Source organism: Macaca nemestrina, chromosome 14 (assembly GCF_043159975.1).
Source record: "Macaca nemestrina isolate mMacNem1 chromosome 14, mMacNem.hap1, whole genome shotgun sequence".
Lineage (NCBI taxonomy): Eukaryota > Metazoa > Chordata > Mammalia > Primates > Cercopithecidae > Macaca > Macaca nemestrina.
Window position 1 is genome coordinate 63504339 of NC_092138.1, and position 14553 is coordinate 63518891.

Consider the following 14553-nt stretch of genomic DNA (forward strand, 5'->3'; position numbering starts at 1 on the left):
TATCATGGTTTTCTTTGTGTCCTAATATTTACACAAGTTTTGTAAGATGTTCTTTGGGTATTTAAAAAGGTGTATTCTGCTTTCAAGATGCTTTTGATCTAACAATATAAATTAAATCTAGATTAGAACTAAATTAGATTTGTTATCTATTTCTGCCTAGTTGGTAGAAACATAGTGGTAATGCTGTGTTATTTGGGGCAGTTCAAATACTGTTAGCTTTTCATGGTTTGCACTTTTTGTTATTAATAAAGTAAAACACCTGTTACACCTCCATGACATCTGTAACCTAGACTCACTTGTATGCTTACTAGTCTAGAAACCACTGATTTATTCTGTGTTTTTTCTCTCTCTGAAGTCGTTATCTTTCATTAGTTATATTTTGTGTGTTTTTTCCAACGCTCTGTTGAATTACATATTATTGTGCTTCTTTTTAGTCCCCTTATAGGTACTTGTTGCTTACCAAATTTTTTCCCCCAATTACAAAGTATGTGTGTGTTAATCGTAGATAAATGTATTCATATGTGCTCAATACAGGAAACCAGGAAAACGAATAGCACAAAAGGAAAAACCAAAAGGCTAAATTTCTGATCTTGTTTCTATAGGCTAGTGACTCAAATTTTCTTTTTTAGTTTGCAGTAAAACAGGGGTGCTTAGGAAAAATCTGAACCAGTATTTTATTCCAGCTGAATTGAAAGAAATTGATGCATAAAGAAAAGCTTACTGGAGCTATTGATATATTCCTCAGTATGAATCAGGGTACTGTGACCTCTTTTGTTGGCCTTCCATTATCAACCAAGTACGCCGATGTGCAGCAGACAGTAATAAGGGGGCTTAGTTTTGCAAATGCAGAGCTTGTAGACAGTGATAGATCCTGAAAAGAGTGTCTCTGGCTAATTCTCAGACTTAATCTGACTGAAAGCAAGGCCTCACAAATTGAATTCAGTCTTCACAGTTATGTTCTTAACTCACACACAAAAAAGATTCTAATACTATTCTGTTCAAATAAAAATTTACATGTTTTCTGGCCAGGTGCAGTGGCTCACGCCTGTAATCTCAGCACTTTGGGAGGCCAAGATGGGTGGATCACCTGAGGTCAGGAGTTCGAGACCAGCCTGGCCAACATGGCAAAAACCCATCTCTACTAAATAGGAAAAAATTAGCTGGGCATGGTGTTGTGTGCCTGTAGTGCCAACTATCCGGGAGAGGCTGAGGCAGGAGGCTTGCTTGAACCTGGGAGTCAGAGGGTTGTAGTGAGTCAAGATGTGCCACCACACTCCAGCCTGAGCAACAGGGAGACTCCATCTCAAAAAAAAAAAAATTTTTTTTTTTTTTTTACATGTTTTCTATAGGTATACTAGTTTACTGGTAGAGCGGTTGGAAATGTTTTGCCTTCTTGAAAGTTATAGTTAATTCACCAACCTTTTTCTTCTTTAAAAACATCGTTGCTGGTTTGAATACTTTATCAACCTTTGTGGAGCTCTTTCTGCATGTCAGGCCGTATATAAAAGTATCTTTTTAAAATTTTTATAAGAAGAATCATTTGAGGTTATTTCATATGTGGTATAAGGGAATGGCTTCCAGGCTTGGGTTTTATGGATCAGTAAGAAAAAAAAATGGGACAATGAACATATGATTGCTAGCTTTTAGTTTTGTCAATATAGACATTGTTGTCATTTATCTTGAATACTCAATATTTAATTTGGAAACATTAATATTTTTCCTTCATTTTATTCTCTCATTATAGATTTATGGTCTGTGCAGAGTTGGCTGATTATTCAGTCTACTACCTTTATTTTACTGATGAGGGAGCTGAGGCTCCACAATGCCTTTGAGACCCCAGAGAGAAGACAGAAAACTTCTTTCTCGTGAATATAGTATAGCCTAATATTGACATGTTACTAGCAGTTACACACATAAATGTTGCTATGAGTTGTATGGGTGTTAATTTTTCTTCAGGCTTGAAATGTGATGATTCCCAAAGCCATCTTTTAATGTAAATTAGATAATTTCCTGGATTAATTTGTATCTTGGGAAATTACTGATTGCAGCTATTTTAGAAGTGTGACTGTGATAGCTTACTGAGATTCTGAGTTGCTATTTTGTTTTGGGAAGCGATTTTTTAGAGAGTATTATAATAATTTGACAGATATGCAAAAGAAAAGAAAGTGAAAATGAGAACATTAATACAGTTGCCCTTGGGCTTTCTCCTCCCTTTCTCAGACGGCCTGGTCCTTCCCAAGGTGTTTTTTATTATTACTTTTAAAAAATTTCCTGGTCTCCTATCCCTACCTCCTTCAACTTTTCCTTTTCCCATTTCTTCCCATTCCTTCACCCATTTCCTCTTCCTTCATCCTGGCTCCTCCTTCTCTTCCTGCATTTCTCTTGTTACCTGTTTCTCCATCTCTTTTTATTCTTATATTTATTCTTTGTTGTTTTTTGTGATGTCTTTAATAGGTAATTCAGATTTTAAGTTACCAGGTTTTCTTCCTGTAGTATTTGAACTGAAGTGATACTGAGCTGGAAAAATAGAACATCACTGATAAGTTGTTGGTTTTGGGATTTCTAAGTTCTGTTAGTGTAAAAGTTCTTGAATTAAGAATGCGTGTTCCAGGCCGGGCGCGGTGGCTCACGCCTGTAATCCCAGCACTTTGGGAGGCCGAGGCGGGCGGATCACAAGGTCAGGAGATCGAGACCACAGTGAAACCCCGTCTCTACTAAAAATACAAAAAATTAGCCGGGCGCGGTGGCGGGCGCCTGTAGTCCTAGCTACTCAGGAGGCTGAGGCAGGAGAATGGCGTGAACCCAGGAGGCGGAGCTTGCAGTGAGCCGAGATCGCGCCACTGCACTCCAGCCTGGGCAACAGCGTGAGACTCCGTCTCAAAAAAAAAAAAAAAAAAAAAAAAGAATGCGTGTTCCAATCCATACCACCAACTAAAAAAGAAAAAGAATATGTTTTATTGTTATTTTTGATGAAACTTTCCCTTTAATAGAAGCATATATTTATTTTAGTGGAAATTTATGATTGCTTGTAAATTTTTTTTCCCTATCATTAATTATAGTTTTACATTAGTGGCAAATATTTTTTTCAGTCTTGTTTTGGGCACATTTTTTACATAAGGTAATTTAATTTAATTTATTAGAACATTTTAAATTTTATAATTATTGGCCAGGAGTGGTGGCTTATGCCTGTAATCCTAGCACTTTGGGAGGCCAAGGCAGGAGGATAGCTTGAGCTCAGAAGTTCAAATCAAGCCTGGTCAGCATAGTGAGACCTCATTTCTATTAAAACACACGCATGCATGCGCACGCATGCACACGCGCACACACACACTCTCATAGTTATTTTCTATTATATGCTTTTAAAAAATTAAATACTTTTTTTAGTTCCATGTCTACTCCTATGTTATATGCTTTTAATAAACACTCTTAGTGTCATCACAACATTATCTTCTGGGCCGGGCGTGGTGGCTCAAGCCTGTAATCCCAGCACTTTGGGAGGCCGAGACGGGCGGATCACGAGGTCAGGAGATCGAGACCATCCTGGCTGACACGGTGAAACCCCGTCTCTACTAAAAAATACAAAAAAAAAAAAAACTAGCCGGGCGAGGTGGCAGGTGCCTGTAGTCCCAGCTACTCGGGAGGCTGAGGCAGGAGAATGGCTTAAACCCGGGAGGCGGAGCTTGCAGTGAGCTGAGATCCGGCCACTGCACTCCAGCCTGGGCGACAGAGTGAGACTCCGTCTCAAAAAAAAAAAAAATTCTGGATTTTCTGTTATTTAATCATTTTTCCATAATTGAGTATTTAGATAATAGGAGAGTATTGTAAAATAAATGGGTTTAGGAAAAATACGACCCTCCTAGCTTAAATCAGGAGGAATTGGATACCCTGAACAGACCAATAACAAGCAGCAAGATTGAAATGGTAATTTGAAAATTACCAACAAAAGAAGTGTAGGACCAGACAGATTCACAGCAGAATTCTACCAGACATTCAAAGAAGAATTGGTACCAATCCTTTTGAAACTATTCCACAAGATAAAGAAGGAACCCTTCCTAATTCATTGTATGAAGCCAGCATCACTCTAGCAAAACCAGGAAAGGACATAACCAAAAAAGAAAACTACAGGCTGATATCCTTGATGAACATAGATGCTAAAATCCTTAACAAAATACTAGCTAACCGAATCCAACAACATATCAAAAAGATAATCCACCATGATCAAGTGGGTTTCATACCAGGGATGCAGGGATGATTTAACATATGCAAGTCAATGTGATACATCACATAAACAGAATTAAAAACAAAAATCACATGGTCATCTCAATAGATGCAGAAAAAGCATTTGACAAAATCCAGCATCTCTTTATGATTAGAACTCTCAGCAAAATCGGCATATGAGGGACATACCTCAATGTAATGAAAGCCATCTCTGGGCCAGGTGCAGTGGCTCACTCCTGTAATCCCAGCACTTTGGGAGGCCGAGGCGGGTGGATTACCTGAGGTCAGGAGTTTGAGACCAGCCTGGCCAACATGGTGAAACCCCGTCTCTACTAAAAATACAAAAATTAGCTCAGCATGGTGGCAGGCGCCTGTAATCCCAGCTACTCGGGAGGCTGAGACAGGAGAATCGCTTGAATACGGGAGGTGGAAGTTGCAGTGAGCCGAGATCGCGCCATTGCAGTCCAGCCTGGGCAACAGAGCGAGACTCTATCTCAAAAACAAAAACAAAAAAACCCAACCATCTGTGACACACCTACAGCCAACATAATACTGAATGGGGAAAAGTTGAAAGTATGCCCTCTGAGAACTAGAACAAGACAAGGATGCCCATTCTCTCACCACTCCTCTTCAACATAGTACTGGAAGTCCTAACCAGAGCAATCAGACAAGGGAAAGAAATAAAGGGCATCCAAATTGGTAAAGAGGAAGTCAAACTGTCACTGTTTGCTGACATTGTGATCGTTTACTTTGAAAACCCTCAAGACTCCTCCAGAAAGCTCCTAGAACTGATAAAAGAATTCAGCAGTTTCTGGATACAAGATTACACCAATCAGTAGCTCTTCTATACACCAACAGCAACCAAGCAGAGAATCAAATAAAAAACTCAACCCTTGGGCCGGGCGCAGTGGCTCAAGCCTGTAATCCCAGCACTTTGGGAGGCCGAGACGGGCGGATCACGAGGTCAGGAGATCGAGACCATCCTGGCTAACACGGTGAAACCCCGTCTCTACTAAAAAATACAAAAAAAAAAACTAGCCAGGCGAGGTGGCGGGCGCCTGTAGTCCCAGCTACTCGGGAGGCTGAGGCAGGAGAATGGCGGGAACCCGGGAGGCGGAGCTTGCAGTGAGCTGAGATCCGGCCACTGCACTCCAGCCTGGGCGACGGAGCGAGACTCCGTCTCAAAAAAAAAAAAAACAAAAAACAACTCAACCCTTTTTAGAATAGCTGCAAAAAAATTAAAATACTTAGGAATATACCTAACCAAGGAGTCAAAAGACCTCTACAAGGAAAACTATAAAAGACTGCTGAAAGAAATCATAGATGACACAAACAAATGGAAGCATATCCCATGCTTATGGATGGGTAGAATCAATATTGTGAAAATGACCATACTGCCAAAAGCAATCTACCAATTCAATGTAATCCCCATCTAAATACCACCATCATTCTTCACAGAATTAGAAAAAAAATTCTAAAATTCATACAGAACAAAAAAAGAGCCTGCATAGCCAAAACAAGACTAAGCAAAGGGAACACATCTGGAGGCATCACACCACATGATTTCAGACTATACTATAAGACCATAGTCACCAAAACAGCTTGGTACTGGTATAAAAATAGGCACACAGACCAATGGAACAGAATTGAGAACCCAGAAATAAACCCAAATACTTACAGCCAGCTGATCTTTGACAAAGCAAACAAAAACACAAAGTGGGGAAAGGATACCCTTTGCAACAAGGGTGCTGGGATAATTGGCTAGCCATATGTAGGAGAATGAAACTGGATCCTCATCTCTCACCTTATGCAAGATAGATACATCTCTCACCTTATAGAAGATACAAGATAGATACAAGATAGATACAGATTTCTATAAAAAATTCTAGAAGATATCATTGGAAAAACCCTTCTAGACATTGGCTTAGGCAAAGATTTCATGACCAAGAACCCAAAAACAAATGCAATAAAAACAAAGATAAATAGCTGGGACCTAATTAAGCTAAAGAGCTTTTGCATAGCAAAAGGAACAGTCAGAGTAAACAGACAACCCACAGAGTGGGAGAAAATCTTCATAATCTATACATCTGACAAAGGACTAATATCCAGAATCTACAACCAACTCAGATCCGTAAGAAAAAAACAATCCCATCAAAAAGTGGGCTAAGGTCATGAATAGACAATCCTGAAAAGAGGATATACAAATGACCAACAAACATATGAAAAATGCTCAACATCACTAATGATCAGGGAAATGCAAATCAAAACCATAATGTGATACCACTTTACTCCTGTAAGAATGGCCATAATAAAAAAATAAAAAAACAGTAGATATTGGCGTGGATGCGATGATTGGGCAACAGTTTTACACTGCTGTGGGAATGTAAACTAGTACAGCCACTCTGGAAAGCAGTGTGGAGATTCCTTAAAGAACTAAAAGTAGAACTACCATTTGATCCAGCAATCCCACTATTGGGTTTCTACCCAGAGGAAAAGAAGTCATTTGGAAAAGACATTTGCACACGCATGTTTATAGCAGCACAGTTCACAAGTGCAAAATTGTGGAACCAACCCAAATGCTCATCAATCAACGAGTGGATAAACTGGTGTGTGTATATATGTATATATGATAGTATATGTGTGTGTGTGTGTGTATATATGTATATACATATATATGTGTGTCTATATATATCTATATCTGTATGTATCTGTATCTGTATCTATCTATATATATATGATGGAATACTGCTCAGCCATAAAAAGGAATGAATTAGCATTTGCAGTGACTTGGATGAGATTGGAGACTATTCTAAGTAAAGTAACTCAGGAATGGAAAACCAAACATCATGTGTTCTCACTGATATGTGGGAGCTAAGCTATGAGGACGCAGAGGCATAAGAATGATACAGTGAACTTTGGGGACCTGGGGGGAAGGGTGGGAGGGGGGCGAGGGATAAAAGACTACAAATATGGTGCAGCGTATACTGCTCGGGCGATGGGTGCACCAAAATCTCACAAATGACCACTAAAGAACTTTATGTAACCGAATACCACCTGTACCCCAATAACTTATGGAAAAATAAATAATTAAGAAAGCAATGGGTTTAAATAAGTAAAGTATAGGAAATTCTTTTTTTTTTTTTTTTTTTTTTTTTTTTTTGAGACGGAGTCTTGCTCTGTCGCCCAGGCTGGAGTGCAGTGGCCGGATCTCAGCTCACTGCAAGCTCCGCCTCCCGGGTTCACGCCATTCTCCTGCCTCAGCCTCCGGAGTAGCTGGGACTACAGGCGCCCACCACCTCGCCCGGCTAGTTTTTTGTATTTTTTATTAGAGACGGGGTTTCACCGTGTTAGCCAGGATGGTCTCGATCTCCTGACCTCGTGATCCACCCGTCTCAGCCTCCCAAAGTGCTGGGATTACAGGCTTGAGCCACCGCGCCCGGCAGGAAATTCTTGATGAAACATGTACATATATATGTACACACACACATACATACACGTATATACATATATATAAAAGATATTCTGGGGGAAGAAAACTGACCCTAAGTAGGTATTAAAATGCTTTTGAGCTTTGAGAGACTGAAGTTTTGCTGCATAGTGGACCTTAGAAAAATCTTTATGTGCCCAAATACAGATTTCTCATATTCTTAAGGACTGTGGAAAATATAATAATATATATAATATTGGAAAAAAATCTGTTTTATCAGCTCTATTGAGGCATGATTTTAAAAATTTTACATTATTTACTAATAAAGAGAACTGTATTTTATTTTTCACTTACTATTCCTTGTGGTCTTCTATCTAGTTGTTCACTGCCTCATTGCCTCTCTGATTTTCAAATTCAGAAGTTGTTGACACCCATCTTTCTGGCCCTTTCCTCTGGAGCACCTCTCTGCTGCCAATTTTTTTCAGCCATTTTTTTCTTGCAATTTAATTTTAAAAACAATTTACTGAGGTGAAATTCACATAGCATGAAATTAACCATTTTAAAATGATCAATTTAATGGCATTTAGTACTCTCATAGTGTTGTGCAATCACCACATCTAGTTCTGAAACCTTTCCATCTCTCCAAAGGAGACCCTTACCAGTTCATAGTTTCTCTTTACCAGACCCTGGCAACCGCCAGTCTGCTTTCAGTCTCTGTGGAGTGGACACCTCATATGAATGGCATCACACAATATTTGTGAACTTTTGTATCTTTTTTTTTTTTAATTTTTTTTAGAACTGGGGTCTCACTCTGTTGCCCAGGCTGCAGTGCAGTGGTGTGATCATAGCTCACTGCAGCCTTGACCACCTGGACCCAAGTGAACCTGATTAGCTGGGACTACAGGCATGCACCACCACGCCATATTAATTTTTTTTTTTTTTAAATTTAAGACTGGCTGTCTTGCCCAAGCTGCAGTGCAGTGGCTTAATCATGGCTTACTGCAACCTTTGCCTGCTGGGCTCAAGCCATCCTCCCACCTCAGCCTCCCAAGTAGCTGGGACTACAGGTGCATACCACTATGCTCGGCTAATTTTTGTATGTTTAGTAGAGACGGGGTTTTGCTATGTTACCCAGACTGGTCTCAAACTCCTGAGCTGTTAATTTTGAAATACAGAATATATTATTGTTAACTGTAGTCACCTTACTGTACAATAGAACACCAGAACTTATTCTTCCTGTCTGATGGTAACTTTAATCATTCATCAACTTCTCCCCACCTCACTCCCTGTGCTCCCCTTTACTACCCTCCCCACCTCCCCATCCTCTGGTTATCACTATTATACTCTCTACTTTTTTGGGAGGGGTGTTTGTTATTTATTTATGACAAATATTTCACATCTGTAATTCTCTGGAGTCAGAAGTTCATTGAGAGGATGCCATCAGCCTTGGTCAGTCAAAGAATGGAGTCATCTGATTTACCATCCTGTGAATGTCCCTAGGCAGATAGCATAGGTTGTCGTTGTTACTGTTTTGAGACAGAATCTCTGTCTGTTGCCCAAGCTGGAGTGCAGTGGTGTGATCTCGGCTTACTGCAGCCTCTGCCTCCTGGGCTCAAGTGATTCTCCTGCCTCAGCCTCCCGAGTAGTTGGGACTACGGGCATGTGCCACCATGCCCCGCTAATTTTTGTATTTTTGTAGTTACTGAGTTTCACCATATTGGCCAGGCTGATCTCGAATTCCTGACCTCAGGTGATCTGCCTTCTTCGGCTTCTCAAAGTGCTGAGATTACAGCCGTGAGCCACCGTGCCTGGCTGGTGGTGGTGGTGGTTTTAATTTTTGTTTTTTTCAACTTTTATTTTAGATTCAGGGGGCACATGTGCAGTTTGTTACCTGAGTATATTGTGTGATGCTTAGGTTTGGAACAAATGATCCCGTCACCCAGGTACTGAACATAGTACCCAATAGTTTTTCAACCCTTGTCCCCCTCTCTCCTTCCCCGCTCTAGTAGTCGCCAGTTTCTATTGTTGCCATCTTTATTACCACATGTGTTGTTTAGCTCCCACTTACAAATGAGAACATGCAGTATTTGTTCCTGCGTTAATTCACTTAAGAAGTATAGGTTTTAAATTTGCCATCTGCCAGTGACCTTGTCATCTTCAGCCACAGTCATGTGGATTGATACGTGGTCCTTAGACCGATGATGTGGTTGCTGACAGAGAATTCCTGAGGCACCTACAGGTCTGTGAACGTGTCACTCTGCTTGTTGATGCCAGGCCTGCTGCAACTATGAGGCATATAAGCCTCTGCTTTTATGAGATAAACTTCTTTAGATTCTGTATGAGTCAGGTCATACAAAATTTGTCTTTGTGTGTCTGGCTTGTTTCAGTTAACACAAAGTCCTGCGGGTTCATTCACATTGTCATAAATGACAGGATTTCGTTCTTTTTTTTTTTTTTTTTGAGGCAGTCTTGCTGAGTTGCCTAGGCTGGAGTGCAGTGGCACCGTCTCGGCTCACTGCAACCTCCATCTCCCAGCCTCAAGTGATTCTCATGCTGGATTTCCTTCTTTTTTTTTTTTACGGTGAACAGTTGAGCCTTTTTTTTTTTTTTTTTTTTTTTTTTTCCCTGAGATGGAGTCTTGCTCTGTTGCCCAGGCTGGAGTGCAGTGGCGCAATCTTGGCTCATTGCAAGCTCCGCCTCCCAGGTTCACGCCATTCTCCTGCCTCAGCCTCCTGAGTAGCTGGGACTACAGGCGCGTGCCACCATGCCAGGCTAATGTTTTGTATTTTTATTAGAGATGGGGTTTCACCGTGTTAGCCAGGATGGTCTTGATCTCCTGACCTCGTGATCTGCCCGCCTCAGCCTCCCAAAGAGCTGGGATTACAGGCATGAGCCACCGCGCCCGGCCCAGTTGAGCCTTTTTTAAAAGCCAAGCATTTGGCTGGGAGCAGTAGCTCACGTCTGTAATCCCAGCCTTTGGGAGGCCGAGGCGGGTGGATCACAAGGTCAAGAGATCGAGATCATCCTGGCCAACCATGGTGAAACCCCATCTCTACTGAAAATACAAAAATTAGCTGAGCAGGGTGGCGTGTGCCTGTAATCCCAGCTACTCTGGAGACTGAGGCAGGAGAATCGCTTGAACCCGGGGAGGCGGTGGTTGCAGTGAGCCGAGATTGCGCCACTGCACTCCAGGCTGGTGACAGAGCGAGACTCCCATCACAAAAAAAAAAAAAGCCAAGCACATCCATTTAAATTTTGGTGAAACTTCTTTATAACATTCCTAATGTCAGCATATTACAGGTATTGTTTGGAAAATTGTTTATTAAAGACTCAAACAGCCTCTCTCAAGTTCTTTACCTCAACAACAGTTGCTTTGTCAAACAGCTGATATCACACAATTTTTATTGGGGTTATGGAAATGAAACACTAATTTTCTGCATATGTCTGTGAGCATATTCACAACTCTCATTGCTGGGAGTTTAGATACTGCTGCTTTCCCAATTTAGGAAAACAGATTTCTGGTATGTGCCTGTGTGGGAAGGTTGAGGCTGCTAAGAATCTTGCTTCTGGGTTTTAGAAGTCTCACTGTGAGACGGGGTGCAGTGGCTCATGCCTGTAATCACAGCACTTTGGGAGGCTGGGGTGGGTGGATCACTTGAGCCCAGGAGTTCAAGACCAGCCTGTCCAACATGGCAAAACTCTGTTTCTAATAACATTACAAAATAAGTAGCTGGGTGTGATAGCACACTTCCGTAATCCCAGCTACTCGGGGAAGCTGAGGCATGAGAATTGTTTGAACTCAGGAGGCAGAGGTTGCAATAAAGATTGCAGTACTGCACTCCAGCCTGGACAACAGGGAGATGCCTAGGAAATGTTTTCTGCACATATAAAAAGGTTAAATCATTTTCAGTATGGTTTGCAGGTTCTTTGAAATTTGATAATACATACACTTTATAAATTTAATTCTCCATGAACTACAATATCAAACAGAATACACTCTGTCTGTACACCATGCTGAAAAATGAAAAATTTTTTTTTTTTTTTTTTGAAACAGTCTCGCTCTGTTGCCTAGGCTGGAGTGCAGTGGTACAATCACTGGTCACTGCAGCCTTGATTTCCTGGGCTCAGGTGATTCTCCTACCTCAGTCTCTCGAGTAGCAGGGACTACAGGCGTGCAACACCACAGCGGCGAATTTTTTGTATCTTTGTAGAGGTGAGGTTTCACTATGTTGCCCAGGCTGGTCTTGGAACTCCTGGGCTCAAGTAATCTACCTGCCTCGGCCTCCCAAAATGCGGGATTACATGTAAGTCACCACGCCTGGCTGAAAACAGAAACTTTTCAAGAATAGTTTAAAAGTAACTACCAAATTAATAGATGTTACCATATAATGTTCAGAAATACAAATATATTATGAATTATTCCCAGTCCTATTACCTAGAGGCAACCATTATAAATATTTTTTATGTACAGGTTGAGTATCCCTTATCTAAATGCTTGGCACCAGAAGTGATTCAGATTTCAGATTTTGTAACTTTTTGTGTCATACTCATTGGTTCAGCGTCCCTAATCTGAAAAAAATGCCCCTATGAACATTGAGTCTTGTCTTGTCTTGTCTTGTCTTGTCCTGCCCTGCCCTGCCCTGCCCTGCCCTGCCCTGCCCTGCCCTGCCCTGCCCTGCCCTGCCCTGCCCTGTCCCGCCCTGTCCCTTCCCCTTCCCCTTCCGCTTCCCTTCACAGGGTCTTGTGCTGTTGCAGAGGCTGCAGTTCAGTGGCACCTTCTTAGCTCACTGCAGCCTCAAATCCTAAGCTTAAGTGATCATCTCACGTCAGCCTCCCAAGTAGCTAGGACTATAGGCATGCGCCACCACGCCTAGCAAATTTTTGATTTTCATTAATTATTTTTTGTGTGTGAGACAGGGTCTTGCTCTGTTGCCCAGGCTGTAGTGCAGTGGCTCACTGCAACCTCAGTCTCCCTATGAGATCTCACTATGTTGCTGGTCTCAAATTTCTGGGCTGAAGTGATCCTCCCACCTGTGCCTCCCAAAGCACTGGGATTACAGGCATGAGCCACAGTGCCTGGATCTTTTTTTGGACTTTAGGAGTGAGAAGTGAGGATTCTGTCAGCCCTGAAACCTTAGGTCTTCTGGTTTCTTTTTTGTACTCTCAATTTTCTTCGTACTAGCTTCAAGGTATAATGTGCCTAAGAAATATTTCTTTGTTTTTCAGGTTCTAAATGGCTTCTAAGAAGTTGGGTGCAGATTTTCATGGTAAGTGGACTGTTAGAATCATGGTTTAAGTAATGATTTGATCAGAGGATTTGGAATCACTCAGCATAGTTTTAAGTACAGTTGCCCCTTTTTGTCTCTTTTAATGAACAGCTTGACAAAAATAAAGTTGTACAACAGTGTATCATGTATATCCAAAAGGTCTTCAGAGAACTAAAAGTATTTCTCCAAATGGGTAGTTTAACTTTAGAGTGTCTCTGGTTATTGTACTTGAAACTACTAGTGATAGATGAGGAGTCTGCCTGTTCTGTTTCTTCAGCAGCATCGAAGGTATAGTTACCTTTCCCTTTCCTGTTCCTTAGTCATAGCTCTTCTCCATATGTGTGTGTGAAAAATTCTAACCCTTTGGTTAATGCTTTATAATGTTTTAGTTTAGTTCCCTGTGCCCCATCAAAGGAAGTAATTTACTACAAATCAATCACTATATTACAGAGGTATCAATACTGATATTTATAATTTGAAATTAATAGTTTCTCTGTCTTTTTTTCCTATGATACAACCTTCCAAAATGGAATACAATAATAAACTAGTATCTGCCTTTGGAGGGGAATGGAAGGAGGTACCTAAGAAGTTAAAATTATACCCTTTTTTCATACAGTAGAAGATAAGAATTAAAAACCAGAAGTACTCAAATAACACAATTACTTTAAAAGAGGTTTTAAAGCCAATTTGCCATGTTAAAAATTGTATCAGCCAGGCACGGTGGCATGTGTCTGCAATCTTAGCTACTCGGTGGGTTAAGGTGGGAGGATTGCTTGATCCCAGAAGTTTGAAGTTGCAGTAAGCTGTGATCATGTCACTGCACTCCAGCCTGGGTGACAGAGTGAGACCCTGACTCAAACAAAAAAATACATATGTATATCACATCATTGTAAGAATGATTTACTAGACTGCCTGGGGATGTGTTGGTGTGCTCTTCTGAGCTGCGAGTGGTTGGTTGATAAGATCCCTCAGCTGAGTCAGAGTGGTGTAGCAGTGACTATGATTTTACTTGCTTATATATTTTATACAACAGCCTTTAAATTTTGATTTGTCAGTGTGCATATACTTATATAGATAACCTGCCTGAGTTTTAAAAAAATCCTTTTGAAGTTATTCAAACTCTGGAATTAGCATTCTTTAAAGAGGTCAGGCATCTTATCTTTCAGGTAAGCTATTTCCTATTATTTATGGATTATTACAGGTCTTCTTGAAAGTATTCAAATGATAGTAGAAAGGCAGATCTAGGCAGGGCACGGTGGCTCACCCCTGTAATCCCAACAGGAGATTAGGAGGTTAAGGTGAGAGGATCACTTAAGGCCAGGAGTTCAAGGGCAACATAGTGAGACACTGTCTCTACAAAAAAATTTAAAAATTAGCTGGGTATGCGGGTATCTGCCTGTAGTCTGAGCTACTTGGGAGGCTGAGAGGTGGGAGAAGTGCTGAGCCCGGAGGTCAAGGCTGCAGTGAGCCATGATCACGCCACTGCACTCCAGCCTGAATCACATAAGAGCCTGTCTCAAACAAGCAAACAAAAAAAAAGATTCTTGCCACTGAGCTTAAGAAAAGAAAAAGGGGGAAAAAGGCAGATCTGAATTGCCTCTAGATCACCTTTTCAAGGGAGAAAAGAGAGGACACAGCAAG

The 14553-nt window shown here is 41.0% G+C and overlaps 1 protein-coding gene across 5 annotated transcripts in view; it reads left to right on the top strand.

Annotated features, from left to right (window-relative positions):
- The window catches only part of LOC105485683 (ubiquitin associated protein 1), a 74293-nt gene that overhangs the window by 28700 nt on the left and 31040 nt on the right, over positions 1-14553 (top strand). For all 5 annotated transcript variants that reach the window (XM_011748044.2, XM_071077926.1, XM_071077927.1 and 2 more), the window contains one exon: positions 12872-12912. In XM_011748044.2, coding sequence (XP_011746346.2) covers positions 12872-12912 — 41 coding nt within the window. The remainder of the gene's footprint in view (positions 1-12871; positions 12913-14553) is intronic.